This window comes from Vigna unguiculata, chromosome 4 (assembly GCF_037176805.1).
Source record: "Vigna unguiculata cultivar grain cowpea cultivar isolate G323 ecotype 2 chromosome 4, ASM3717680v1, whole genome shotgun sequence".
Classification (NCBI taxonomy): domain Eukaryota; kingdom Viridiplantae; phylum Streptophyta; class Magnoliopsida; order Fabales; family Fabaceae; genus Vigna; species Vigna unguiculata.
In genome coordinates, this window is record NC_140795.1 from 45,894,156 (window position 1) to 45,921,342 (window position 27,187).

At 34.2% G+C, this 27,187-nt stretch overlaps 2 protein-coding genes across 7 annotated transcripts; both read right to left on the minus strand.

Annotated features, from left to right (window-relative positions):
- Positions 1-1,266: 1,266 nt before the first annotated feature.
- Positions 1,267-22,226, minus strand: CPSF160 (cleavage and polyadenylation specificity factor 160). 6 transcript variants are annotated; one of them, XR_003603923.2, is made up of 27 exons: positions 21,738-22,224; positions 19,112-19,258; positions 18,159-18,312; positions 16,522-16,657; positions 15,325-15,470; positions 14,660-14,755; positions 14,487-14,539; positions 14,160-14,291; positions 12,311-12,362; positions 12,076-12,195; positions 11,817-11,948; positions 11,518-11,646; positions 11,237-11,314; positions 10,760-10,900; positions 8,565-8,659; positions 8,096-8,292; positions 7,060-7,838; positions 6,597-6,677; positions 6,444-6,509; positions 6,280-6,357; positions 5,341-5,568; positions 5,123-5,254; positions 4,868-5,044; positions 4,369-4,554; positions 3,179-3,561; positions 2,568-2,806; positions 1,267-1,659 (listed from the first exon to the last, which is right to left on the minus strand). XR_003603923.2 is itself a non-coding variant. In XM_028068340.2 (26 exons), exons 1-26 carry the CDS (start codon positions 22,040-22,042, stop codon positions 2,692-2,694), a joined length of 4,335 nt encoding a protein of 1,444 aa, XP_027924141.1. In that variant the 5' UTR covers positions 22,043-22,224; the 3' UTR covers positions 2,169-2,691. The 6 variants fall into 6 exon arrangements, 4 of the variants coding, with proteins under 4 accessions (XP_027924141.1, XP_027924140.1, XP_027924145.1 ...); XM_028068340.2 differs by lacking the exon at positions 1,267-1,659 and having other exon boundaries at positions 2,169-2,806; positions 11,518-11,643; XM_028068339.2 differs by lacking the exon at positions 1,267-1,659 and having other exon boundaries at positions 2,169-2,806.
- Positions 22,227-23,784: 1,558 nt separating this feature from the next.
- Positions 23,785-27,033, minus strand: LOC114181208 (ATP-dependent Clp protease ATP-binding subunit CLPT1, chloroplastic). The gene is made up of 6 exons (XM_028067593.2): positions 26,737-27,033; positions 26,585-26,620; positions 26,360-26,469; positions 24,680-24,859; positions 24,154-24,281; positions 23,785-24,076 (listed from the first exon to the last, which is right to left on the minus strand). Exons 1-6 carry the CDS (start codon positions 26,943-26,945, stop codon positions 24,035-24,037), a joined length of 705 nt encoding a protein of 234 aa, XP_027923394.1. The 5' UTR covers positions 26,946-27,033; the 3' UTR covers positions 23,785-24,034.
- Between the last annotated feature and the right edge of the window lie 154 nt (positions 27,034-27,187).

Here is a 27,187-nt window from a genome sequence, read left to right on the forward strand (position 1 = left end):
ACATTATAAAATAATATATTCATCACAAAAGAAATGTATATTATTGTTGTAAACTTGAAATTTAACTCAATTCTATAAAATTTGTTTGTAAAGTCAGATTCAGTTATGTATTATAAATTGTCTTATTTTTAGTTGATGTGTAACTTTAAATATAACTCCTTCACGCTAAGGGCATATATATCTCAAACATAAAATTAGATATTAATGAGTGATTCAGTAACGATCCAATAATAATGACACGATATATCCAACAAAGAACAAATCTGGTTAGGATAGGTATCAGATAACTCTAATATCATATTAAGTATTTTAAATCTAATTTAACTCTATCAAACCGTTTTGTAAGGTGAATTTACACTACTTGTATATTATAAATTTGTCTTATTTTTAGTCGATACAAAATTTGTAAATATTGTTGTATTCAGCATAAACTTACATCATTATTTATACCAAAACATCATTTTATAAGTTAGTGTAAGTATTGAATAATTAAGTGGAGAAAAAAGGAGTAGAATCTGAAAAGATCACGTGTGATGTGAATGTGTAGAATGAGTAGGAATTTGTCATGGGATTTACGCAATTGCAATCCGAAGCTGCCTAACTCACTATCACTTGCGTGTTGAAGGAATGGTGTATGAAAATAGCAGCAATACTAAAGAAAAGTTGATCGACAAATGGATAATACCGACAAAGAATTTACCAACAAATGGGAAGAGTTGTCAACTTGAGTTGAACTTCATCACCATGCTGATTTGATTAATACTAGACATGTGGAGTTAACTCCTTCCCACTTTCACTTTCAACTTTAATTAGGTTAACGGCTTCAACGCATCTAAACAGAGCATTTGTAAAGCAGGTTTACGTGGTTCGCATTTATGTGTTGTGTTACACGTGCAGTCATAATTGGATCAATAGAACCAGATCATAGGTATCAGTTATCTTTTAACTCATTTTGGTAAGTAGCAGATTTTTATAGCTAGCTAAAGAAGCAAAACATAGGTAATTGATTCGCTGAGCTGTACCATGTATACCAAATTGAAATGACGAAAATGGTAACTTGAATTTTGAGGTATCATAGATGGGAGTAGAGAATAGGGGTAACAATGGTAGTAGCTATTAAGCTTGAGTTTTAGAAGACATGATATAATAACAAAAACAAAGACATCAGATAAAAAAAATAACACAAAAAGGATAAATTGATAAAAGTGTATAAACAGTAAACCTTAGAGTCAGTAACAAAAGGAAAACTTTCCGGAGAACCATCAATAACTGCAAACTTCTAACTTGAAATGGTGTTATTTCAATGTCCATGGTTACTATAGATAAGGGAAAATGTTGAAAAGTGTGTAAGAAAACGACTGATGTAATGCAAAAGAGATGAAAACAGCTTATTAAGTGATTATAAGAGGTTATACATTGTGAGGTATAGTATCCGGTCATAAAAGTTCGCTAATGGAATCATTGAATCTTGCCGAAACACATCATTCGGTGATTTGTAATTGAGGCCCCAAAGAGATTCAGCATTCGTCTTCCTAGTAGTGGACATAATTGGTGGCATCCAATCATTCTTTTTTTGCTTTTTCCGGTCAGGTGAGGAGCATGAAATGAATGCTAACTTTTCAGCAGCCACTGGCTTTTGTTCCAAGGATTAATCTTAACCTTAGATAAGATATTGGCAGATAGGGTAGTACATTTAGATTCCATTTTATACTTCAAGGAAGCAAGATTTAAATTACTGTTATAAGGGGGATTTTGATGCAATAGGTAAATTTGCAGACAAATGTAATTACAATCACGATTGTAATGTCCGAGATTGCACCCTTAAATTATGGTTGCAAAGACAATTTACAACCAAGCATAGAAGTATAATTTGGTCAATTTATTATCATTCTTAATGTTCCCAATATTGTTAATTATGATGATAGTCTAATTCTCATTTTCAAAACAGAGAACTATTTTTAAAATATCAGTGGATACACCCATGTATCATGACTGATCCACAACAGATGCACATGACAACTTGTCTTATCTACAAATGCTAGTTATTATTATGTTAGTAATTAATATGTTAGTTATTGTTAACATAAGAATTCAAACTCACGACTAATCTTTCTCTCCTTCAACTTCTACACTAAACCAACTCCATATCTCTTAACAGCCATGACAGATTAAAATATCAATTGCAACTAATACGTCATATTATGGAGTGAAAAATAATAATACCAATAATTACATATTACAGAGAACTCTGAATGCTGACATACAGAACAATATATGCCTCTATAGTGGGGTTATGTTTCCTACTTGTTTCTTTAGGAGAACAAAATCCATTTTACATCGACCTCGTCCGTTAGGAAATAAAACAGACTCTCCTACTACTACAAGGTCTACATAACTATAATTAAAGGACATGCATGAGGCACATGGCAAATTGACCTTTGATGTACAGAATACAGAATATAAAACATCCATTGGAATCAATTATGGATATCACTATCCTAATACTGTCTGCTTTCATTGTTTCCAACGGCAGTAAGAGAATTAGGCTACATGATCTAATGACTTACCCGAGCCTTCGACATAGTAAAGCATTTCTCGATAACAAGGCCTGATCGAATCAAAATAAACAGATGCTAACAGCATGGGAAAATATGGCAGCACTGTCCCTTGATCTACAAAAGATGACCGAGCTTACAAGAAGCTTGTTCCAAGAGACAGATCACTTAGATTTGAGAGAATTTGTGATCGAGTTGTCCCAACCTGATGAGCAATTTCAAGCTGTTCCTCCAATGGAAGCATTTCATAACTGTAACACAGAAGCAGCATATAATGAAATATGAAGAGACAAATGTAAACATCTGAAACAGGTAACGTCTGTAAGTATAAGGTATAGCTTTTCACCTTAATAGCCCATAGAAAGACTAAGCAAGTGAACAAATTTACCTAGATTGTCTTGCACTGTTACTTTGGTTTATTATCCCCCTATTTATTCCATTTCATTTTGGAAACACTCAAGATTTATGCATTTTATAGGGCCATTAATTGGTGGATGCAAATCACAATTCTTCAACATTTATAGAATAACCAACAGCCTTTATATTTAATTCTTACGCAGACTCAGTTTAATATCCATTTTTCAACCCCCCGTACAGTAATACTGGCTGAAGAATGAACTTACTGGCATAGCAGCTCGCAGTCAACTATACTGTCAGGGCCAGGCTTATGAGCCTTTCCATTTGACTGAAATTGTCTGAAAGCTCTGGGGTTCAGGCCAGCAACATGGGCTACAGCATCAACAAGCTTTCTCTGCAAAGACTGCAGTCTACGAAATGTGATTTCATCAAGCGGGGCAATGCAGCCAATACTGCCATCCAGGGTCCCAAATAATAACGCAAAACGATTGGTTTTATCTGAGCCTGGAGCTGAACCAGCTCTATCTGAAGTGGATAGCATTTGCAATCTTAAGAATTTAGTCACATGAGCACCAACATGAAATTCAGCTCTTGAAAGAAGCTTCTGTCCTTTCCAACTCTCGGACATCTTTGGCGCATAGTAAAAAATCTGTGCATCATACATTTCAAAGGACTTATGTCAAGGGAAGGACAAGATAATAAAACAAAACTAAACACAAAGATATAAATAAGGAAAGAACTGAGGGGAAGGAAAATTTTCAGGTTAAGCTACCCTTAGTGAATTCTTCTAAATGGTGAATCAGGAAACAAAACTACCTTGACGGAACATTGCTAGCGACAGCCTATAGGGTACTCTAATTCGATTCTAGTTGTTTCTAAGATCAAATACAGTCAAACCATATCACTGTTGAGGTTGGACCCTCGCAAAACAGTATATGGTCATTGTAGATTTAACAAGTTTGTATTTTAACAGGCAAAATTGTTTATCATAGATAGAAAATTCATATTAAAGATTCATCTTGCAATTTGGGGAATAGTAGGTTTGATGCCTGTTAGTATTCGGGACTGTTCATTTTACTATGGTCCATTGGATGGTGCATCTCCACTAAAGACTGTAAAATTTTCTCTCTGATAAACAATTTTCTGTCTCTGCTTTGGAAGCATCTTGACTAGAGACTAAACAGGGGCAAAACCCTAATTACAAAGAGAGCTAAGTCTTTAGTCAAGACGAACCTTCCTATGGAAATTAAACTGCTAAGGGTCCATAAAGACTAAAAGAATTCCTAGACACAAGTCAAAAAAACCAATATGCATGTTATTATTCTTCATATTATGTTCGAGAAAAAAATTTTAATTAGAAGAACTTCCTTTTATTTGCACTAGAAAACTTTCAAAAGTGTAAATGCACATCACAAAAAATGAAAAAAGTAAATTACTATTCAATCGTAAGACAAACCTGGATATTTTTTTTATCATCTGAAACCATGAGACTAAGAGTACTTCCATCAATCAAAAATTCTGTCGCAAAACAATCGAGAGAAGCAAAATCCTTGGCTAATAAACTCAATTGAGCACCCTGCTCTTTCCAACTGAGAAAGTATATGCTTTTATGGATGTCGCCAATAAGGATGAAGTTCTTTACCTACCAAAATGACGACAACCACTAATCAAGACATGGGAAAATAAAAAGCTCGATAGCATACACTCATCTGTATTTCTCATGTTATTTGTTCCTCTGTCACATTTCAAAACTCTATCATATCAAGCATCACAATGAAATATTATTGCTCTTGAAAACAACATAGAAAACACTACTAATTTGACCCAACCAACAAATTTTAATTCAATAACAGAAACTTCAGAACATTAAAGACACAACTGCGTAACCAAACTAAATATGTTTTCTAATGGACATTTATTCATCATAGTAAAAGATTTAAGGAACAATCACTCACAATATTTAAGCTCACAACATGTAATGGTGGTGCATCAAAAAATGCAATACCATTCAACTCAGTGCCATTCCACTTGTGCAGAATAATTTTTGGACCAGACGCTATTAATAGATGGCCCTGAAGTGAGGCCAAGGCAGATATAGCACCTTTTAATTCCTTAGAATACACCTCTGAAACCTGTAAAGAAGATGAATATCCATGACAGTGTCCAAATAAAGGCATCACCCAAATTTAGAGTGAAGGGCTTGTGGATACCAGAGATTGTGGATTATCAGTATTTTTCCCCAAAGAAAACAGGAGGATGCGTCCTCTTGCAGCAACATCCTCTCCTTGCACATAAGCAGTCCCAATGGCTAAAAGTGTTTCATTTTCTTTTGAGGTTGTATTCTACAACAAAGATAGATTTCAGAGAAATTTATAAGGATCAGCCGCTATCAGCATCTCATTTTCAAAAGTGAAGAAAAAAACATTACCAGCAGGGTAACCATCCTCACAGTGAGGGCATTTTCAGAACTTTGCATAGGTATTGTTGCTTTTGTTTGCCAAGGGCCACCAGACTTTTCTGGTTCCATAATTCGAACCTCAAATTCATCAATAGGATAAAAGCGGTTTTGCTCATCAGAATTCATATTCTGACCCTCACTCTGATGGTTGACATCTTGGTCAACCAAAGAAATAACTTGATTTAGTGGTTTAAGAACCTGATGAGAATGATTAAAATGTAGCATCACTTTCTGAATAAAAAATCTGTGACTAAAAACTAAAACGCAATCAATAAAATTGCTGCTTCTAATTATTACAATAATAAACAACAGAACAATTCAATTAATGGAGTAGGAAAAAAATGCTTAGCACTAGGCCAAAAAAAATATAAAAACCATCAATTTTTAGTTCCAAATATTGAATGCACAAATAAGCTAAATTACTTAAAATTGACAAATTAGCGACTGGATATTACGTCGTAAGAAAAACCTACATATATTTTTTATTGGATAATAAGAAATACACGGATAAGATAGAATATAATTACTAATCAGAACACAAGCTAATGGAAGAAGAAACTTCATAAGCAGGATTAGTCTATGCAATCTAATTCTTAGCTTAAAAGTATAAAACAGCTTGATGTACTGCGTGTAAGTGACTACAAGTACTTAGATTATGAAAAATATTTGACATCTTGTTTAAGCTTATTAGAAAAATAATTACATTGTGTCAAGATTTTTCATAAGCTGCAAGAAATAAAAGTTTGAAAATAAGCTGATCCAAATTTTGACGAATACTCAAGTCTAAGACTCCAACCACAAAAAATGCTTGAAATTGTTATTAAAATAGTAAGAATTATATGACCTTGTAAGCCTAAAAACTATGTTCTTGAGCATTTCAAGCAAATTAAAAAAGATAGATGTACTTACAGGAAACGAGACAATAAGTGGATATAAATTCTTCTCAGCAAAATATGTTACTTGGTGTGGAGTGGCTTTTAGTGGAATCTAAGAATGATATCACAAATTAGAAAAGATCCAACCAAATCAGGTAGAAAATCTAGAATTTATATTTTGAGCTGTAGAAAGCTAACTTTTTGTACAGGCCAGTAGCTGTCATAGTTTGAACCAGAAGGCAGCTGGCATATCTTCAAAACACCCTATAGAGTAGATAAAAAAAACGTTAGCCACAAGTATATATCTAGTTTGTGATAATTTATCCATAAAAGCAAAGTATCATCCTTTACCTGTGATGTAACATATATAAGTCCATGATTGCAGTTCACGTTGTGAAGTACAGTAAAAGCAACAATAGACCCATCACATAGCTGCATAGAAGACAACAGTAAGATAATTTTTCAAATTTCTTCTGTATAAAAAAGTATTATCAAAAAGAATTATAATTTACATTTAGGTAGTCAAATCAAGCAAAAAAAATGCAGTCATCCAATGTACAGCCAACCCATGAGGGTTCAAACATAATATGCAGACCAATCAGTTGGTAAATGCAATCGGTAGTGGAGCCTACTAAAAAGCCTATTAAATTAAGAGCAGCTAATTTATTGTCACAGCCTTGTCCAACTTCATTGAACATACTCATTACAAAGAAGAGCCATGTAAAAAGTTATAGGTATCCCCAACAAATCTAGAAAGAAATTATACCACAAACACTAAATGGATATAATTAGATAATGATGGATTTGTTCAGACCTGTGGATGAACACGAAGTCGTTCCCTCAACACCATGACCCAAGCTGGTCTTGACCCAGACAGGAAGAATCCTTGATAATTACCAATATTCTTAAAAATAGTAATTTGTTGACGAGGTGATCCATTAGATGTCTCCTCCCTAGCATATGCATCCAAGGGCACACGAACAAATCTCAAATTTCTAAGCCTGGAAACATTGGTAGTGCCAAGGCCAACGGATCCTCCCGCTGATGCTGAATCCTCAACTTTAGAAGTACCATCTGGACTTTCATAAAGATAAGCATGGTAACAAAGAATAGTTCCATCACTCAAAATCCCAAAAAGAAATGGACGGCTATGTTGCCCAGACCATCTCTGTATAGCCAACTCTTCAACCTTCATATCTGGTACATTTTCCTTCCTCCCTTGGCTGACCACTCCATCTCTATCCCCCATTTTAGAATCTTTTAGTACTTCTTTCATCAGAGCATCAACAAGATGGCTCTTTCCAGACATGAAATTTTCCACAGAAAAGACACAATTGAAATTGGGCACATCAAATATTTCAAGGTTGCCATTATCAAAACAAACTACACAATAAATATCCCCATGGTCCTGAGCAGCACCATCAGTACCATCAATAGCCTCACCAACACCAGTTGAAAGCCACGCATCAGTACTAGTCTTCCTCAGCCAAGGCTCAGGTCCTTTATCATGGTACAGTGTGCATGAAGAAACTGATCCCTTGGTGCTCTCGAATGAAGCTGGTGAAGTGACAGAAATTGTGCAGGTAATAGGATCTGTAAATTGAAATGACAAGGACAAAAAGGCATCACAAAAAGAGGGGAAAACAAAGCTAAATAGCATTTTAGATGCCTGCACCATGTAACTCAATCCATGTTTGTAGGTTCCAAAATAGTGAAAACAAGCAGCACAAGTAACAAGCAGCACAAGTAACGCAAGCATATAATAGACAAAGAGGACAAAGCTTATGAGAGCTATGAAAGTGGAAATTTATATAATTTGTTAGAAGGAAAATAACTAACCAAAAGTTTACCTCCAATCAGAAGACGAACACTTCCATCACTCATTCTGAGTAAGACAAATGGATCAGCTATAGAAACAGAAAGTGCTACAGCACTCTCAGAAGCAGAACCAGATTCTGAATTTGAAGCTCCAAAGGTTACATCTTGGGTCATAAAAGAACCATCTAGAATTCGAGCACCACGTTCATACACTTGGATAACTCGACGCCTATGAATAAAAACTGGGACAGCATTAGTTGTATTTCTATAATTATGGAAAATTGTGACAGACATTGGACTAGATGAAAATTAAAAGGGAAATAAAGGTACATAGAACACACTTTCCATTTCACCAGCAAGTGATAACAGTTCATGGCTCCATGCAATATGAAATCAATAATCCCAGTCAAATGGTAAAAATCTACTAACAAAGTAAAATTATAACCCATCTTCTAATTTTATTCTTACAGAAACATCAATAACCAGCCAATAAAGACCCACCTTCCAAATAAATTTCCCGCAGCAAGTGTTTTTCCTTGAACATAATAGTCCACACTTTCAGTAACCTCACTCAGAAGATCGGCTGTTTCTAGTACCTGTTAAAAATTGGCCAAGAAAACACAAGTAACTTCGTTATGTAAACCATGACAAACTATTATGATTTAATTTTGTAATAACGGATAACACATCAGGGGGCGGATGAGCTTTGAAGAAAGAATAAAGCCTCAGTCTAGCCAACTTTTTAAGTTAAAAATGATGTTGAAGCTTGACATCCCCTGGAATCAAACAAAGGATTGTTTTACTTAATTTTCTTTTATTATCCATAAATTAGGTATTTGGTCATGCCTGTGATTGAGTTTTCCCTTATTTACTATATAAATGTCAAAACCCGAATTTCATTGGCAGTCCAATTAAATGCCTCTCCATTGCCAGCAAACTAAACTTTCTACAAACAAGTGGACTTCTGGTTCCCAATCTTGCAAAACTTAGTTCACTAAAGAAACCCAAATTTTCAAGAGTTAAATAGTTGACCCTTACGCAGTGTTCGTATGAAGGAATTGCACTGTTGAATCAGATTTGAGAGCGCAGATTTTGGTCATCTACCTCGTTCACTTTCGATGATTTGACGGGATATACAAGTGCGTATTTGGGGGATGGATGGATTAATCCATCCCCTCAAAACTGCGAAGATAGTGTGGAATGGTTATCAGATGACGAAAATACCCTTTCTATTTATTCCATGTAAAGCACCTGCATCTGCTGCCAGATTCCTTCCTCTCTGCCAGATTCCTTCCTCTCTACCGAGATTCCTGACCAATATTTCCTGCCAGATTCTGTCGTATATTGTTTAATTTTGGAAGATGAGTTTAAAATGGAAGCACTAGTGTCATTCTGAATGGTGGTCTGGCACAGTGGTGTTTTCAGAGGTGAGATATGGTTTTTGAGAGGTGAGTTATGGTGTGTGTGATTGTTGAGTCCATGGAGGGGGAAGAAGATGAGGTGGTTTGGTGTGGTGGTCGAGGAAGAGGATGAAGGGTGGCAGTGGTTGGCGGTGGTTGTTGTTGCAGCGCGTGGTGGGGTGGTGATATGCACCGGTTAGCTAACCGATGTTGTAAGTGTGTGTGAGTGATGGCACCGGTTACGTAACCAGTGCCTCGGTTATAAAGGGACTGACACCGGTGTCGTGTGTGTTTTTTTTTAACTTTTTTTTTACTTTTTTTTAACTTTTTTTATATAACTTTGTATAATTTTTTTTTAATTTAATTGGATAAATTTTTTTACATTCATAAAAATTTAATTTTTTTTATTTTAAAATTTTATACAATTTTAAAATTTTTTTAATTTGTATTAATTAATTATAATTATTTTTATAACATCAAATTACAAAATCATTCTCTTTTTTCATCAAGGGTATTTTGGTAATTTTTTAATTCTATCTATTTTTACAATTAATTTTATCTATCACATCAATCAAATCTCTCACTAACTCCCATAAAACTAATCTCCAAATCCACTCACTTTACTCTCTAAATCCACTCAAAAAAATACAAAAATTCATCCACCAAAATCTATACAAATCTATCTTCACACTCTCCCCCATATCCATCCCCTCAAAAGAACACACCCTTAATCTGCCCTGCTTCCCAAAATGCAAAGGATGAAGAAAGCTGATTTGCCACTCGGCCAACAGAGACAAAAGTAGACATGACAAAGACATGAAGGTTGAGTGGATAAAACTCAGCGATGATTATAGACACTGTAATTAGATGCCCACATTGCTTGCATAGTAGAGACCAATAAGTCAGCTCATGAGCACCAGTCTTCAATTTCCAATTAAGAAAATTAACAATAAAAATATAAAAAAAAAGAAAAAAATCAAAGGAAGTATAGAAATAAGTTATAATACAAGTTTATAAAATACTTGACATCACGTATATACACATACTCGTATAGAACTATCTCTGAAATGTTGTATTATAGGAACCATTACTAATGTCATGTGATTCCCAATTATATATCCATATTCGGAGCTTGATTTAACCTACCTACCATTTTGATTAGGCACTGATGTAATACTTAAATTCCGCACTCCCAAATGATTTGACTACAAAGTCAATCGACAAGTAAACATTAAAATCAAAACGTATTAGACTTTAGCCATAGCTTATTCTTCTAAAACTAAATACTGTATTTACCATTGTACGAGCCTCCAAACTAATAATAAGATAGGCATGATACTCATCATCATCATCAGCCAGCTTAGAAGAATCGGTATTATGAGAGCGTGTGCTCTTATGATACACAGTCCAAATTCCTTTGCAACCAGGAAGTTCAACCTGAAAGTATGCATTACACACAAAAAAAAACGTATGAATGTTGAATACCATTTGCAAGCTTGTCAATCAGAAATTGATTCATAATTTATTAGATTCTTTTTAGAGCATTCAACAAATTGTTAAACAAACAACTAGATGGGTGGAAGTAGCATTAGTATATTAAATGTTTGATGTATCTGATAATAATGGACTTATTCTGTAATTATAATGATAAAGTATAAAAAAATTAAAGTTTCAGAAGTTTTGTTCATTGACATAAAGAAAAACTTAAAAATTATATCATAAACATATTTCATATATTAAAACATGTCCCAACAACGAAAACCATGGACAAACCTCAGTAATCACTTCTGGACGAATCGATTGCCGCAGAACACACAAAGAACCATTCTTTCCATGACCAGAACAGCACACCTGCATAGTGGCTCAATATATGTAAGTTAAAAATCATTGAGAGGAATTAAACTAAGACAAGCATAATGTAAACAAACTCTATGGAATACTACTATTATACAGGAAGGTGCTACAAAAACTTCTTTCACTCCCCGACCTGTTTCCCTGTCTAAGTAAAAAGTAATAGAGCCTGGATTAAAACGAGTAACACAAAATTTACTAACCAATTCATAGTTACTCTGTTTGGCTATCCCTGTAGCATTTGCATCAGCGTTTATTCTTAAACCATATGAGAAATCTTTCAAAGGACCAACATTAATCAATGAATCCCTCACAGCAAACGAGAAGGACTTCTGCAGCAAAAATATAATTATTTAAGTAGTTCAGCAAATTTAATATGCAAAAGAAATTCAGAAAATACCACAGAAAAGACAACAACGAATGCATCTATAAACAACTAAAAGACGTTAAGATGCCCACTAAATCTCATGAGACTTTTCCTCTATCCATATCGACACACTACCTGAGCTGATTCTGTTCTATTTGGAGCAGACCCATACAAGGAGAGCTCTTCACCACTAACCATGTCTTGCAAAGTATCAGAAGGTGACCTCCGCAATCTCTTTGATGGAGCATCCACTTCAATATCACCAACCTACAAAGTTGAAAGGGAATATGTTATAAATTACCTTAGTGATAGAGAACGCAGAAGTAATGAAAAAAGATGACAGCAGGCTTGCTAGAAATATTCATAGAACCAAAACACAAACCTCCTCCATTACCTCTTCTTTTAAATTGGATGACAACATTGAACCACCAGATCCACAAGAAAATTGCACCAACATACTATCCCCTAACCGACTGGCGAGAAAAAACAGACAATTCCCAATGGTCGTAATACCCTTATATAATAATGCAAATATTAGAAAAGCTGGTCAATGAGAAAATTAATCTGAAAATGTTAGATTTGAATCTATAACAACATTAACACAACAGGTGTAGAATTTTCAAACTTACAGATGACAGAACTGAAGCTTTTGACTTGGAAAGATCAAGTCTCTGTACAACCCTGAATGAAAAACAATAATTGTTGATTTATGTACAGAGGAGATTATACGATAATTGTGTTTAGTAATGCCTAGGGCGCATGAAAATGCAACAACAGATGGAAGAGGGGATAATGCATCAACTCCTTTTTTATCTTCAATCACGCTGTCTAGTCTATAACTCTTCAAAATGATTTCCATCTACCAATCTACTATAGATCACGAATTTAAAAACTTATTTTTTCTTTCTTTGATAAAAAAATAAATAAAATCTTTTGGGTACAGAAACACCTTCCACTTTCAAAAAAGAAGCATGAGACGATAGCATGAAAAAAAAAAGGATAGACCACAAAAACACTAAAAGAATGGTAAGATTCTCTTTTATGCAAAGTTGTGTTTGAGTGAATGGATGAATTTGAGGTAAAGTGAATGGATGAATTTGAGGGGATAGAGAAGGGATTATGGTGTTGTTTGTTTTAAGGAATAGAGAGGTCAAAGTGAAGAGATTTGAAGGGAAAGTTTGTGAATGATTTGATAGATGTGATAGATAAAAAAAAATGTTTTAATAGATTAAAATGTAATATTACACCATTGTCCTTGCAATTAAAATTAATATAAAATAAAATCTAATTAGTTAAAATTAATTTAAAATAAAATCTAATATTATTATTATTCTTTTATTATTATAGCAGCTTCTTCTTTCACAGGAGCTGCTGCTCAGCCCACCAACCATCACAACATAGGAAATAGGGCACCTCCTGGGCAAGCAAGGAAGCACCATCCCCACACAACCAACCACCACACAAGCTCCAACAGAACCATCACACAACTGTTCAACGTCAACAGCACTACCCACGAGCACTACAACCACCACCACCACAACAGCCACCACCAGCCATCACACCAGCGCCCACACCACCCTCCACATGACAAAATAATGCATTGAATCGGTTTCGCAATAAACATAATTGGTTCTAAGGCCAAAGAATCGATTCTAAACTCCATAAAATTGGTTCCCTGCTGTATAATCGATTCCCACGTTTATGTAATCGATTCTAATGGTTGCACAACATATTCTCACCTCTCACAATAGCGCAACCTTAACAGCATCATGCAAGGGTCATTAGGCGTGATTTAAAACAAAAGCATGGCCAATTTAGTAATGTTATATATAAGGTTGGCATAGTGGCAAAAGTTGGAAGGAAGGTGGAAGAGATTGTTGGTTCAACTCCCCCCACTAACACTTAGGAGTTATAAAGTTGGCTTGGCAGTAAAGTTAGAAGAGAGAGTGGAAGAGGTTGTGGGTTCAACTCCTCCATTAACATAATACTAACAACTAACATTTGCCAATAAAAGAAAAAAATGTTGTGCATACACTAAATCATAATGGATCTCTTCAGCTATGAAAGGATTTGAATCCCTACCCATCCCGCCTCTCCCACAAATCCTCTCAAATCAACTAAACCAAACATGCAGGACACTTGCATATCCATCCACTTCAACAGTAATGAAGCGGAAGCAAACACTGTGTAAGTCGGTTAGAGTGTACTTTCAATCTACACATCTACCTCCTAATCAGCTTAAAATGAACATATGACCCACAACATAAAGAATGTGACATATGCAAGTAGAGGAATAGACTACAGAACTATGAAAGACTCGTAAGATTCTTTTATGCAAGAAAAATGATACATTCCTGTTATAAGTCAGTTGGAGAGTACTATCAATCTACACATCTAGGTCCTAATCAGCTAAAATGAACATAAGACTCACAACATAAAGAATGTGAATGAGGGAGATAAAATGAAAAATTAGCATACCTTCCATCATAAACAAGTGTAAGCAATAGCAGTTCGCCAGTTTTTGTAGACAGCAAGGCCACATCGCTCAACAACCAAGTTGCATTGGCAGAATCAAGCTCCACGTTAAAACTTGATCTCGGCATCTCTTGACTGGAAATACAGAAGGGAATTGGGGTTATAAAAGCTAACATCCAAATACAAGTCGAGGAAATTAGTCAATGTGCATACGAGGATGTCAAATGACAGTATGAAAAATGAGGGTAATGTCAAATAATTGTAAAAACTAACGCTAAGAATGTTGTTTCCTTTTAAATGAAGAGTATATGACAGAGAAAGAATCACCACCTATTGTCAGGTGAAACAGCATAGCTGTTCAAGGCCAATGAACAAGAAGCAGACTGCAAAAACAACCTATATAATTAGATTATTCCCTGTATAGTGCAAACCAAAAACAATAAAATGCAAAAATACAAACACCCGCAAAACTACAATTAAATATGCCTATGCAACTCGTTTACCTGACTGTGATAATGAACAGTGTTAGCACCTATTACAAGAACACCACCTATTGGTGAGGGCACAGCAAGAAGTTTGTATGCATCATGGGGGAGATTCTGTCAAAATTAATACAACAGAAAAATTTACAAAAACAGTTTAGTGTGTAAAAAAGAGGAGCGAAAATCAGCAGAAGTCAAAAGATGCTGGACTTTAAAATACATATGATTTCCATGAGGAAATATTACTCAAACCATAAGGAGTACATGGGCACATTGATTAATCATTTACGAAAGAGATCTCACATTGGAAGAGATGGTAAATTGTTAAAAAAAATGTCAATATAATAGACACCATTACTCACATTCACTTTTGTTAGCCTACATGTTAAGCAACAACAAAACTAAAATTGTTTAAACAATATAACAGACACCATTAGTTACACTAATTTTGTTTGGCTGCAAGTTAAGTACAAACAAAACCAAAATTTATATAATGAAAAGAGCATTCTAAATAAAAAAGAAATACATAGCAAACACCAATAACGAGGTCAGTAAACAAGTCATATCTTAAATACTCCTGCTTATCTAAGATATTGAACTTCGGAGGGTAAAAATCTTTTATTTCTGCTATTGTCAGTTTTTAAAATCACATTGAAGTGCCATCTAGGCATCTACGTTGAACTTACAACAGCTGACCAAATAAGTGGATGCTGCTTTAAGGTTGTACTGATACTAAGTGCTGATATCATGCAAGTATGATGCTTCCATGAGACACGCCCAGCCCAAGTGAGTTCACGTTCATGTAAAATAACCATTACAGGTTCAATGTAGCCTGTATGACACATTAAATCAATACTTGTTAAGTAAAAATTAACACAAACTTATGCATATTACTATCTTTTCATGCAAAGAAAATAGATACACAAGTAATACAATAAAGCACCAGAACCAAAATCCATTGTATTTTTATTTTTAAATGATTATTGTAAATTATTTTAAATTAGTTAATTCAGTTTTTGATCCAGAAACAACACAACTAATTATTCAAATTATAAAAGAGGGCTACCAAATAAGCAAACAGAAAATAAATTTAAGAAACATGTCATTTTAATCAAACCAATAGTCAATATTTATTGTGCACAAACGCCAAAAAATGTTTATTTATACATTTGAACCATGTATTATAATAACAAAGTAAGTCTGTCTCTTCCATCGGTGTATGAATGAATTAAATACATGCATATAGAAAATAAAATGGTTATTAGTTTATAACTAAAGAATTAATGTGCAAATCCATTATGCCTTGTTTGGCTGAGGCAGGGTTCATAAGTAGGCCTTGTTACTGTGCATAAGCAGGCCTTGTTATTTCAAACTTACAGGAATAATTTCTTTGTATGTTTCACTAAGGCAGGGTTCACTTACAAAGACAATCCTTTTTTCTTCTAACATTTATTATGGCTATATTAAAGTTACGAGTTCTATTTCACTGTGAGGGAAATAAATTTGCAGAATGGTTCATCAACTGGAGCCAGTAACTTTCTTGTGGATTTAATGTGATTCATGTCCCTTCTAGTGATTCATACATACTTATTGCTGCTGATATAGGGAGATATCTTTAACGAGGATGGTTTCATTCTTCTTTAATTTTGCACCCTTTGGATTAAACCCAATTTTCTTCTTCCCTCCACCACACGACAAAATCAGAAAGGAAATATACCATGCATTTAAAGAAACTTATAATATTGATGTTACGATTAGCAACACTGATCCATTTTTTATCAAAACTAAATATAGATTCCATCAAAGAGCTAGAAGTTTTATTTTATAATTTATAAATACATAATCGAGACAAGATGATAAATATTAATATTCTCTTCACGCACCATGGACAAACGTAAAATCTTTTACATGCCTCATATCCAAGTCACGCAGGTTTATCATATAAGATGACTCGATTCGAGCAGCAACTGCTCCTGAAAATCCCAAGGCATCGTCGTCCCCAACTAAACCAGAACCAGCCTGAAAAAAAACAATACAAGAATAAAATGATTAAAAACAATAAAAAATATAATAGATAAAGAATTTTTTTCAAGATAAATTAACTAACAAAATGAATCAACGTTGATTTTAAATGTTTTGTGGATTACAGAATGCAACGCTGGGTTACAACAGGTTGTTTGCGTCACAGTTACTTGATTGAAAATTATTAAACAAAAGATCAGGTAACCTGGTAATCCCTAGATTGGATCCCATTCTTCTTCTGCATTAATATGCACGTACAATACAATCACTGGCTTAATGTAACACTATCCTAAAAATTAAGGCATTCTCTTTAATTAAAAGCACCAGATCACTACTTGTATAACATTGCAATGGTACCTAGCTGTCTTAATTCCTAATCCAATAAAAACTACTAACACGGTCTAACCACTAGATCATCATTCAAATGACATGTTCTTGTTGGAGATCCCACATCAACTAGAAATATGACTAAATTATAGTATATAAATGAGTATAAACCTAATCTTATTAACTGGTTTTGCGAGGTAGAATTAGGCTTAAAATATACTTTCCAGGATAGTTTTAAAGTTTATTTTAGCCAGATTTGTTAAGTCATTGTGTCACCTGCTTCTGACCACCCACAAATATTTAGTTCCATACTCAAGATATTCAGTCCTCAGTATGAGAGTGTGTTGAAAAACTTGCATTGATTAAAAGATATGGCCAAATTAATGTATAAAAATGGGTGCAAACTTCATCTTATATGTCAGTTTTATGAGATTGAATTAAATTTAAAGTTCACTTTCTAAGAGTTACTAAAGGTGTGGACCAAGAGATTACCACCCATAGGAACTCCTGGATAGGTCAACTGCAGCTTAGGTAATTGAAATCCCACCAAATAGACGAAAACAGATAAAGATTGTTAACCCTTAAAGGTTGATTTGTAGCCTTGAAATGATTTTAAACAACCTAAGAATCGAAAGAGAATTAAGAAAACAATTGAAATTTAGTTATAATAACAGGACAGAATCCAGCAAATTGAATATGTGATACCACCAAATCCTAAGAGCCCATTGATGTAAAACAAATCAAGGCACAAAACACAATGAAGGGTAGCCTTTGCATGGTTTGCAAATCCACAACAAATCATTAGAATCGATCCTTTTATGTAATTGCAATTCAAATTAAAGATGTTGCCTTGGATGAAACCTTGGACTTTCAAAACAGGTTTACCAAAACAGGTTTATCCCTGTTTGGAGAAAATATGAGGAATTTAAAACAAAACCTGCAACAGCATGACTAAACACCCTAAAACTTGAACCCAAATCCTACTTTCTAGTGCACATGCAAGAAAAGATAATGGATATTTCAAGCAAGTTCCCTTTAATAACATGAAAAGAGACCGGGAATTTTAGGCTATCCCTTCTATTTCTAGTGAACAATGATTCTTTTTAATAAACAGGTAAAAAAGGAATAGTATGTAATAAAGTGTTTAAATTCACAAGGGAAAGAGAAAAACCTGAGTGGCCTTTAGTATTATCATTTGCAAATCATATATAAGTGCTCCACCACACCTGCCTTGAGGATCAACCTTTACCACCGGTCCCCTTGCAAATTGTTCTCTTCCTCTTTTCAGATGAAGCCACTCTGGACCCTCAAAACAATGTAAAGAACTAGGAAGTAGAAACAAGAGTTAAAGACAAGACATAAACTAAATCCTTTACACAAGGCGATATGAGTTTGATGTAAAATGACTTGGATTCTGATTCTCAAATGAGTACTGGCATGCTACAAGTCAATGAACTAACTGTTTTATGTTATATTCAACACCCTGTCCGTAAACAACAAAACAAAAAGAAATGGCAACAACTTGCTTTATCCAAGCCCTGTACCATATTCAATCCCTCGAAAAGACAATGGTAGACTTATATCACGGCAGTCAAATATCGTCAAAATAAAAACATTTCTCTCTTTACACCTTGAAGTAAAACAAACATAACAAAAACACCCCAACCTAGACTGAACATAGTTAAAGTTTTCACCACAATACCAATCATTTCCATAAGCAGGCCACATGGAGAGGTTTTGATGACAACTGTTTAATACAGAAAGCATCTTGATGAGAGGATTCAACCTAGTCTTCCAACCTAAATGTTGAACTAGAATGTCCATACACCTACTCATAACACTCCAAATAGAATACGATACCCCGCAATTCAACTAAGTAGCTAACCATTTTAATATCAAACAAGTAGCACAAAATGTGTATAGTAAGAGTATAACAAAGAGTTGGATAAATCTATTCTCAATGGAACTCCTAACAAATTTGAAGGCTAATTTTTTCCTTCCACTAATGATTCTTTTCACTTTTAGTCCTCAGAATTATGGAGCCAAATATGACATTATTAATAACATAATTTAACAAAACAAAAAGATATGTCGTTGATAAGCTAGTTTAAACTATGCACTCACCTAGTTCGAAGTCCATGAATAGAATCATCATACTCGAGAACAGAAATCTTTGCATCTGCAAAAGTTAAGATGATAGAGTCTCTCTTCCTAGAAGCATCACCACCTCCAATGCTCAACACAGCCATGGTTTCAATATTACCATGCAACCTGGATCATGTGTATAATAGCATGTGTCAGGTAAGATGCCCAAATCAATCACTAAATCCAATAGATTAAAGAAGCAAATGATCGGTCATGTCCAACATTTCCATTATCACCAAGGAAATCCATGTGATTATCACTAACTAAATTCCCTTAACCCAATCCATACAACACTTAATGAAAATAAAATAAAATAAATTTTCCAAACATCACATTTTAAATTCACGTAAAACTTGAGTCTGTCAGTAAAAACAATGGCTAAAAGGAGCAAGAGCAAGCAATCTACTCAATATCCGGTACCATCAAGGAAACCCACTTGATGACCACTAACGTACATATCAATTACAAATCAATATTTAAGAAAACATAAATATTTACAAATTTCACATTTATGTTCCAGCATCAGCACCCCGGTTAGATTTTTATATTGCGGCATAAGATGCTCCACACTCAACTCCATCAGAAAATTCAGCAAACTGACAAATCTGAACATTATCCCAGTCTAAATCCCAGCACCATTAACCAAAAACTTACAATTATCACAACTTTATTGCCACTACTCAATCCACAACATACCTATCAATTGCTATGAGAACTTAAAAAACAGAAAAAATATAAGCTCTTTTGTTCACTACCCTTTTATTTAATCACAGGAATACTCAGTGTTATCAATTAATGGCCATGGTGGTAAGCAGTGGATTCTTTGCCTGCCATCATAACAAAGTGTTGGCAAATCGGGTTTTCTGTAGCAGCACACCAGCTGCTTTGAGCATTGCAGAATTATCATTGCAGAAATCAAGCTACACCTCCACACCTCTATCATAAGGAAAAAAAAAACCTTTGAGTCAGCCCAACCGAGACCCAAGGCAAAAGAAACCCTAATTTTGTTTTTCATCAATGTTTTGGATTCTTATACCCAACCCAAACCCTATAAATTGTTTATAAGATTCATAGAATATGAACTTTAAGTTTAACTCAATCTTATAAAACCAATATGGTAAATGAGCTTTGCACTCACTTATACATTATAGTGTGATCTTATTCCTAGTCAATGTGGCATCTCCAACACACTCCCTTCTTACCAAGAATTGGACATCTCAAGCATGGAACTGAGAAAAACCCGATAGCAGGTGACATGAGTCCCAACAAACTTGAATAGGATAGGCTTTGAATAGCTCTAATACCATCTTAAGAAAGTAGACTTTAAGAGTAATTCAATCTCACAAAAAAGCGACTTAGTGAAGAGAGGTTTACACCTACTTATATACTACAATTTAGTCTTATCTCTAATCAAGATGAGTTCCCAAACATATTTGTATGCATATACTGTATTTTCCTTTTGTCTGTGATGCTTCTACTGTAATCTATTATGGCTCCTGATATATTTTTGTAGAGGACTTTTAGGTGTTCCCAATATTTTCTGATATCGATAACATTGTGGGTGTACTGCTTTGCATACAATCTTGTTTGCAGCAGGGTTGAACTTTAAATGTGAACATGAGCAATTCAAACTTCGATCTGCCACGTCATAGCTACCACAAGACCCAACCCCTGAATTCCACTAAATCCTCACAGCCTCTCCCCTTAACTGCAACAGTAAATTCAGCAAAATAACAAAGCTGCAAACCAAATCTACATCACTGCAACATTAACCAATCACATAAAATTATCACATACTAAATCACCACTACTCAATCCACAATGTACCATCAATTGCAAACAAGAACTAAAAAATAGCTACAAAACAAAAACTATCTTATGGACCACAGTTTTCTTTCTAATTTCTCATATATGTACACAACCATATTTGAGTACAGTCAGAAACTCTATGTGACAAACCTCTCTCGATGGAAAATCAAACCTTCGTTTGCCACGTTGTCAGGAGAACTAACCCCTCCCATGAAATTCTAGCAAATCACGCAACAATCATGGTCCAAATGTCTAGTTCAGATCATTTCCAAGAAACTAATCGCTATTTTCTATTTCTTTAAAATAAGCTAATCCAATCACAATTCAGACTCCAGAACAAGTGAACAAAACACTAAATGTGCGCAGCTCTCTCAATTGCAATCGGAACCCTTGTCAGTTGTTCGACACATTATAGAAATGAACCCCTTACCCTATAATCAACCCAGCCACTATTGGCACTAAACATTCTAAATTCCAGCAAGTCCATACAACTACCACAGCTCAAATGCCTAGTCCAGATCATTTCTGAGTAATCGCTATTTTTACTATTTCTTTAAATAAACTAATATAATCAGAATGCAGACTCCAGAACAAGTGAACAAACACTTAAGTGAGCACCTCTCTCGACGGGAATGCAACCTCGTTGGTTGGTCGCCGCTGCAAATTCACACCACTACCCTACACAGCTTAAAAATGTATGGTCTCGAGGAAATAATCGCCAATTATAATTTCTCAAAAATGAACTAATCTAAGCACAATTCAAACTCCAGAACAGATAAGCGGAAAGAGGCGAAACCTGTAGTGGCACACGAGCTCAAGGGAGGCTCCCTCGATTCCATCGAGGAGAGTGCCGCGACGAGGGTCGGCGGCCTTGTTCGGCTGGTCCTCTTGGATGCGTACGGCGTAGACCTCGAGGACGTTGGCGGCGGTGACGACGAGGTTGGGGAGGGGGCCGACGCGGCTGGGGCGGGAGGGCCACTCGGTGTCTAGGTCGTCGGTCTGTAGCGGAACGGAGTCGGCTCGTGAGTGCGTGAGGAAGCCGGCGGCGCAATTCTCGATTCCAGTGGACCACTGCATCATCTTGTACGCCGCGAAACTCATGGTTGAAGTAGACGCGCGAGATTGAAATCCGGAACAGAAACTGTTAAAGAGAAAAAGGATTGGGTTATGTTGGAGCTTAAACCCTCGATTAGGGTTTAGGTTCGGCGGGACTGGTGTTTCTGTGTCCCCTCGCTCTGATATCTGTCTGTGTAGTTCACTCTCCGCGGCGAGGGAAAAAGAATTTGAGTTTGGCTGGAAAATAGTTTTGAAGAATTTAACAAGAAAAGAAAATTAGTGACATTGTATAATTATTACACATGCTTTTCAAGTTTATACATAAAATAAATTTATATTTATTAAAAATAAAATAAAATGAATGAAAAAAATAATAATAATTTTTGATAAAGATAAATATTTTTATAAGAATGAAAGTAACAAGTTAATTTTTTAAAAATTTAACAAATAATTATATTATAAAATATAAAATTAGAATTATAAAATGTAAAAAAAATATTTTTATATATTATTATAAATTATGAAATGTAAGTAAAAAACATAATTATTTTTATAAATAGTGATAATAATATTTATTATATTATGCATATGAAAATGAGGTTATGATAATAAAAAATAACAAAATTATTATGATTATAAAATTATTATGATTACAAAATTTAATATCAATAATTTATATAATTCTATTAATAATTTTTATTTATTTTATAAGTAATTTTATGATTAAAAATAATTAAATCTAGAAAAACAGTAATTGAAGAAAAAATCATTAAATATAAACAAACAAATTAAATATAATAAAACAGTAAAATTGATGAAAAAATTATTTCAATTTGAAAAGTTTTCATTTAAATGATAAATTTAGAATATATATGTGAGGACTGAAAATTATTATTGAATTTTTTGAGAGAAAATCACTAAAATGACTTCTTCAGTTTTACTCAATTTAAAATTTAAATTCATAACAATTCCTTATATATAGATATTAACATGTATATTAGATTTAAATTTGATATGTGTATTTATATGAATAATTCTTTATATTTAGACATAGACATTAGTGTATATATTAGTTTTAAATTTGATATGTACGCATTTATATGATTGATTTGCTTACATCTGATATCATCTGAACCGTTAAATGATAACAGTATTACCATGCGCAATGACATGTTTAACAAAATAAAAGCTTGTAATGTGCTCAACCAGAAATCAAAATTTCACAAATTGAGAATTAAAGAGAACCAAATAATATCTCGACTTAATTTAAAAATTAAATTCTCTTTACAAAAAAGGGGACATGTTTACTTGTTCGATTTCTCAAATTTCAAATGAATCTTATATCATCCATAATTTATAAATTATTTATCCTAACTTTTGTAAACCATATAATACCACATATTTAAATATTCTAAAAAATCAAAGTTGTTATAACAAACATTTAACTTTATTTCATAAATTTCATACTCGATCATAGATTAATACTTGAAGCATTATCACTTGTTCAAAATATTTGTTTTCCTTAAACAACTACGTTTATATTGCAATATCACTTCACTTGCTCCTATGGTAGATTTAGTTAAGCAACATTGATTAACCAACAACAACAATTTTTATGTGCATCTACATAGAAAATTTTACATCCAAAGTATGGGTGATTTATGCTTTCTATCATTTCTCTGTCATATCGATGAGGATCATTGAACCTCATCTGATTACTTTCTTGTTGGCTAAGCATGAAACAAATCAATGATTTTTTTCACAGATTATATAAGATACTTCGAGGGTTCATTACAAGTTTAATTTCATAACGAACGCTGTTAGGAAAATTGTACAGAGATACAATGTGAAGTCAAAAAGGGTGAAAAGTTACGAGGCAGAGATGATACAGTGTGTGATTGCCTTTCCACCATCACACACTGCTTAAAAATTGACCTCAACAAAACTTGTATGAATTAAAAAAGAATAAGAAATGCATCATCTCCAAAATGGAGTACAACACAGTGTTTGGAAACAACCATTAGAACAAGAAATTTTTTATGTTTGCCTTTTGAAACTCAAATCAACATCTCCATCAATCTGCAAACACAGAAACCGTATTTGTACATTAACACATTAAGGTGTTAGCCAGCCAAAGCAAAAAAAAGGAGACTTACTGTTTTGGAAAGTTCTTTGGCTTTTTCATCATCGAAACCCAGAGAAGCCAAAATTATTTGACCTGCTGATTCTTTTTGTGACCAAATTCCTAGAAGCATATGTGTCACGTTTATTTCTCCTCCTTCACCTACATTTTATAACATAATTTCAGTAAATACACAAGAAATTGAGTGAGATCATAAGAGAGCAAGATCAACACTGTAGAAATGCAACATCACAAGGTCATATTGTAGATACATTAGGCAAGCAAAACTGGACAAGGATGAGGCACAAAGTTATACAACCATTAAGGTTAATCATGTTTTTAGTCCCTAAACAGTTTGCAAATTCATTTAAAATTAATTTTCATATTTCAGCATCTTTCTATATCAAAAGAGGCACAGCTTCATTCTACTTGGCAACGCAAATGCACCAATGGATTCATTACATGCAATAAGTAACTAACAAATGGAAATGTTTGAAAAACGAAAATCCCAAATGGAACAATGAATCTAGCTTATGATCATTTGTAAAAACCATGCTTACCTGATTTCAGTTTCTCCTGAATAGCCCATTCAAGGGCTAACTGGGCTGGTTCAGTCAGAGGAGGATGTTCAGGGCTGAAATAATACAAGTCAGATTTGCCAAGTAGATTTAAAGTTTCTTCACGTACTTTGAAAAGTGTAATTCCATTAGCTCTTAAGAATTTAGCAGCTCTACTTGTTCCTGAAAGAAAAAACAAAAATGATTATGATGGACCAATACATTCATCAGGCCAATGCATCGGTGCCAAGGTTTAAGGTATCTGTAAAGTGTCAGCAATTAAGAATAAAAGAGTGCTTAATATACATATAAAGAGTACTTAGAAGTTAGAACTTTTGCTTATTGGTACAGCTAATAATCCCTTGTTATGAATTCTCGAGTTACACATACATAAAATATATAACTTATGTGATTTATTCCATGAAATCATATTCAGGATTTGATATTTAATTACCACTTTATTAAAAAACATGCAATGTTGGTAGAAGCAAATCTCACTCTCACTATTTGTATATACATTTGGTTTATATATAATAATGATTTTGTGAATTGTATATTTTCATAAATATATACTTTGAACACATGCTAACATATTGTATCCTATCTTCTTTAAGATTAGACGAATAGTCATACGACATGTATTGGATATTTGTATTGTATCCGTGCATCATAAGGGTATACAAAAGGCACAAAGCCAGAGCAACATTTAAATTGATTAAGTGCTCAAGAAGGCAAAATACCTTTAGGAATTCAAATGGCAGGATCTAGTGCCAAACTTATTTCAACTACAAGAAACGAAGTAGATTCTAGTGCCAAACTTTGAAAGGCAAATTTGGTTTAGGTTTCACAGCATCTGAAGTTATAATGACAGACAACCATGAATATGAAACATAGAGGGAGAAGCCACAAGTAAATGATTATCTTCAATGAAAACTTGAGTATGTCTAGAGATATATTATTGTTGAACCCATAACTCATTTGGAAGGATAAAACAGAAAAATAAATTCTAACCCCCAATGACTATTCAAAAAAGATAATTTGCATCTTTACTGATACCCATGCAACACAATGCTTAACTTTCTTCATAAGCACTAAAGAGAAAAAGAAATTAAGAAGTAAAATAAATTCTCTTGTAAGTTAAATCAACTTATGCACTAAACATTTATAAAAAAAAATCACTTAACCTCTCTTGTAAAGTTGAATACAGCTTTACAAAAACAACTTAATTTTCATTTTACCATCTTATTTTTTGTCACCTATGTAAGTGTGAAAAGATTTAGGCTTAAATCCGCTTGTTTATCTCCGTAGTTTCTTCTATGTGCAATCTTGGTCCTAACAAAAAACTAAGAGCACATTTGGTACTCCGAAAAATTCAACAATTTTGGTCTAACATTAATATATCATCTCATTGCTAAAAGAAAATGCTGAAGTGTTTCCAGTGATAACATATGCGAGAGTTTATTCTGTTTTTGTGTGATAACAAATCTTATCATTAAAGATATAACATTGCTAACACACATATGACAACTTATTAGCAGTGAACTAAACGTGCAATTAAACGTTTATGGGGTCCAAAATTGCAGCTGTAGGAGCCAAAATTTATCTAAACAAAATGCATTCAAAGATAGAAGCACTAGTTTTCATGGCTATAACTGAAATTGAAAAACACCAATTGCAACAAACCTTCAACCAAAATCCCCATCAGAATAGCCTCGGTTCCCGTGTTGGGAAACTTGATCTTCCTCGCCTCCAATTCTGCCATTGCATACGATTTTATAGCCCTCGCCGACCACCTGAACCAAACACAACCCTCAACACACATAAACACACACAACCAATTACCACACTGGTAAACGCCAACAAAAGCAGCAGCAGCAGCAGCAACAACAACAACAACAACAAACTCACTTTGGGGTTTTCTCTGGCGCGTCAGAAAGGGGTTTCCTGCAAACAAAAAAAAAGGTGGAAACTTTCAGCAGTGCGAGACGACCCAGAAGGAAATTCGAGAGACCCATCAGCGTGGGAAGGTTTCAGGGGCGTTGGCAGAGAGAGAAACTTACGGGGAGGGGAGGCTAAACGACACCGTTGCTGACGTGGCACGGCAATTGGTATTGGGGAGGGAACATGATGATGAGGTGGCGCGTTGGAGGGTGATCCTGGTGCCGAAGAGAGAGGTTGGAGGAAGAGTGCAGTGGTTGGAGTTGGAATGAGGTGTGGAGTGAGGGAAGAGTTTGGGTAAGGATGGAGAAAGTGTGGGGATGGAAGCCATTGGAAAGAGAGAGTGAGGTTTTGGGAAGAGTGGGTAAAGAAGAGAGGTTTTTTCTTTGTTCACTTCGGTGAAAATTATTGGGAGAGAAAGGGTTATCGTGTTTGCTTATGCTATTTTGAAAAACAATATCCTAAGTTTATGATTCTTAAATTCTTAAATGGGGGACGAAAAACCTTAACAATTTTAAGTTTCATAGATAATTTGTGTTTAATTAATCATATGTTATCCATTCTTCTATTTTT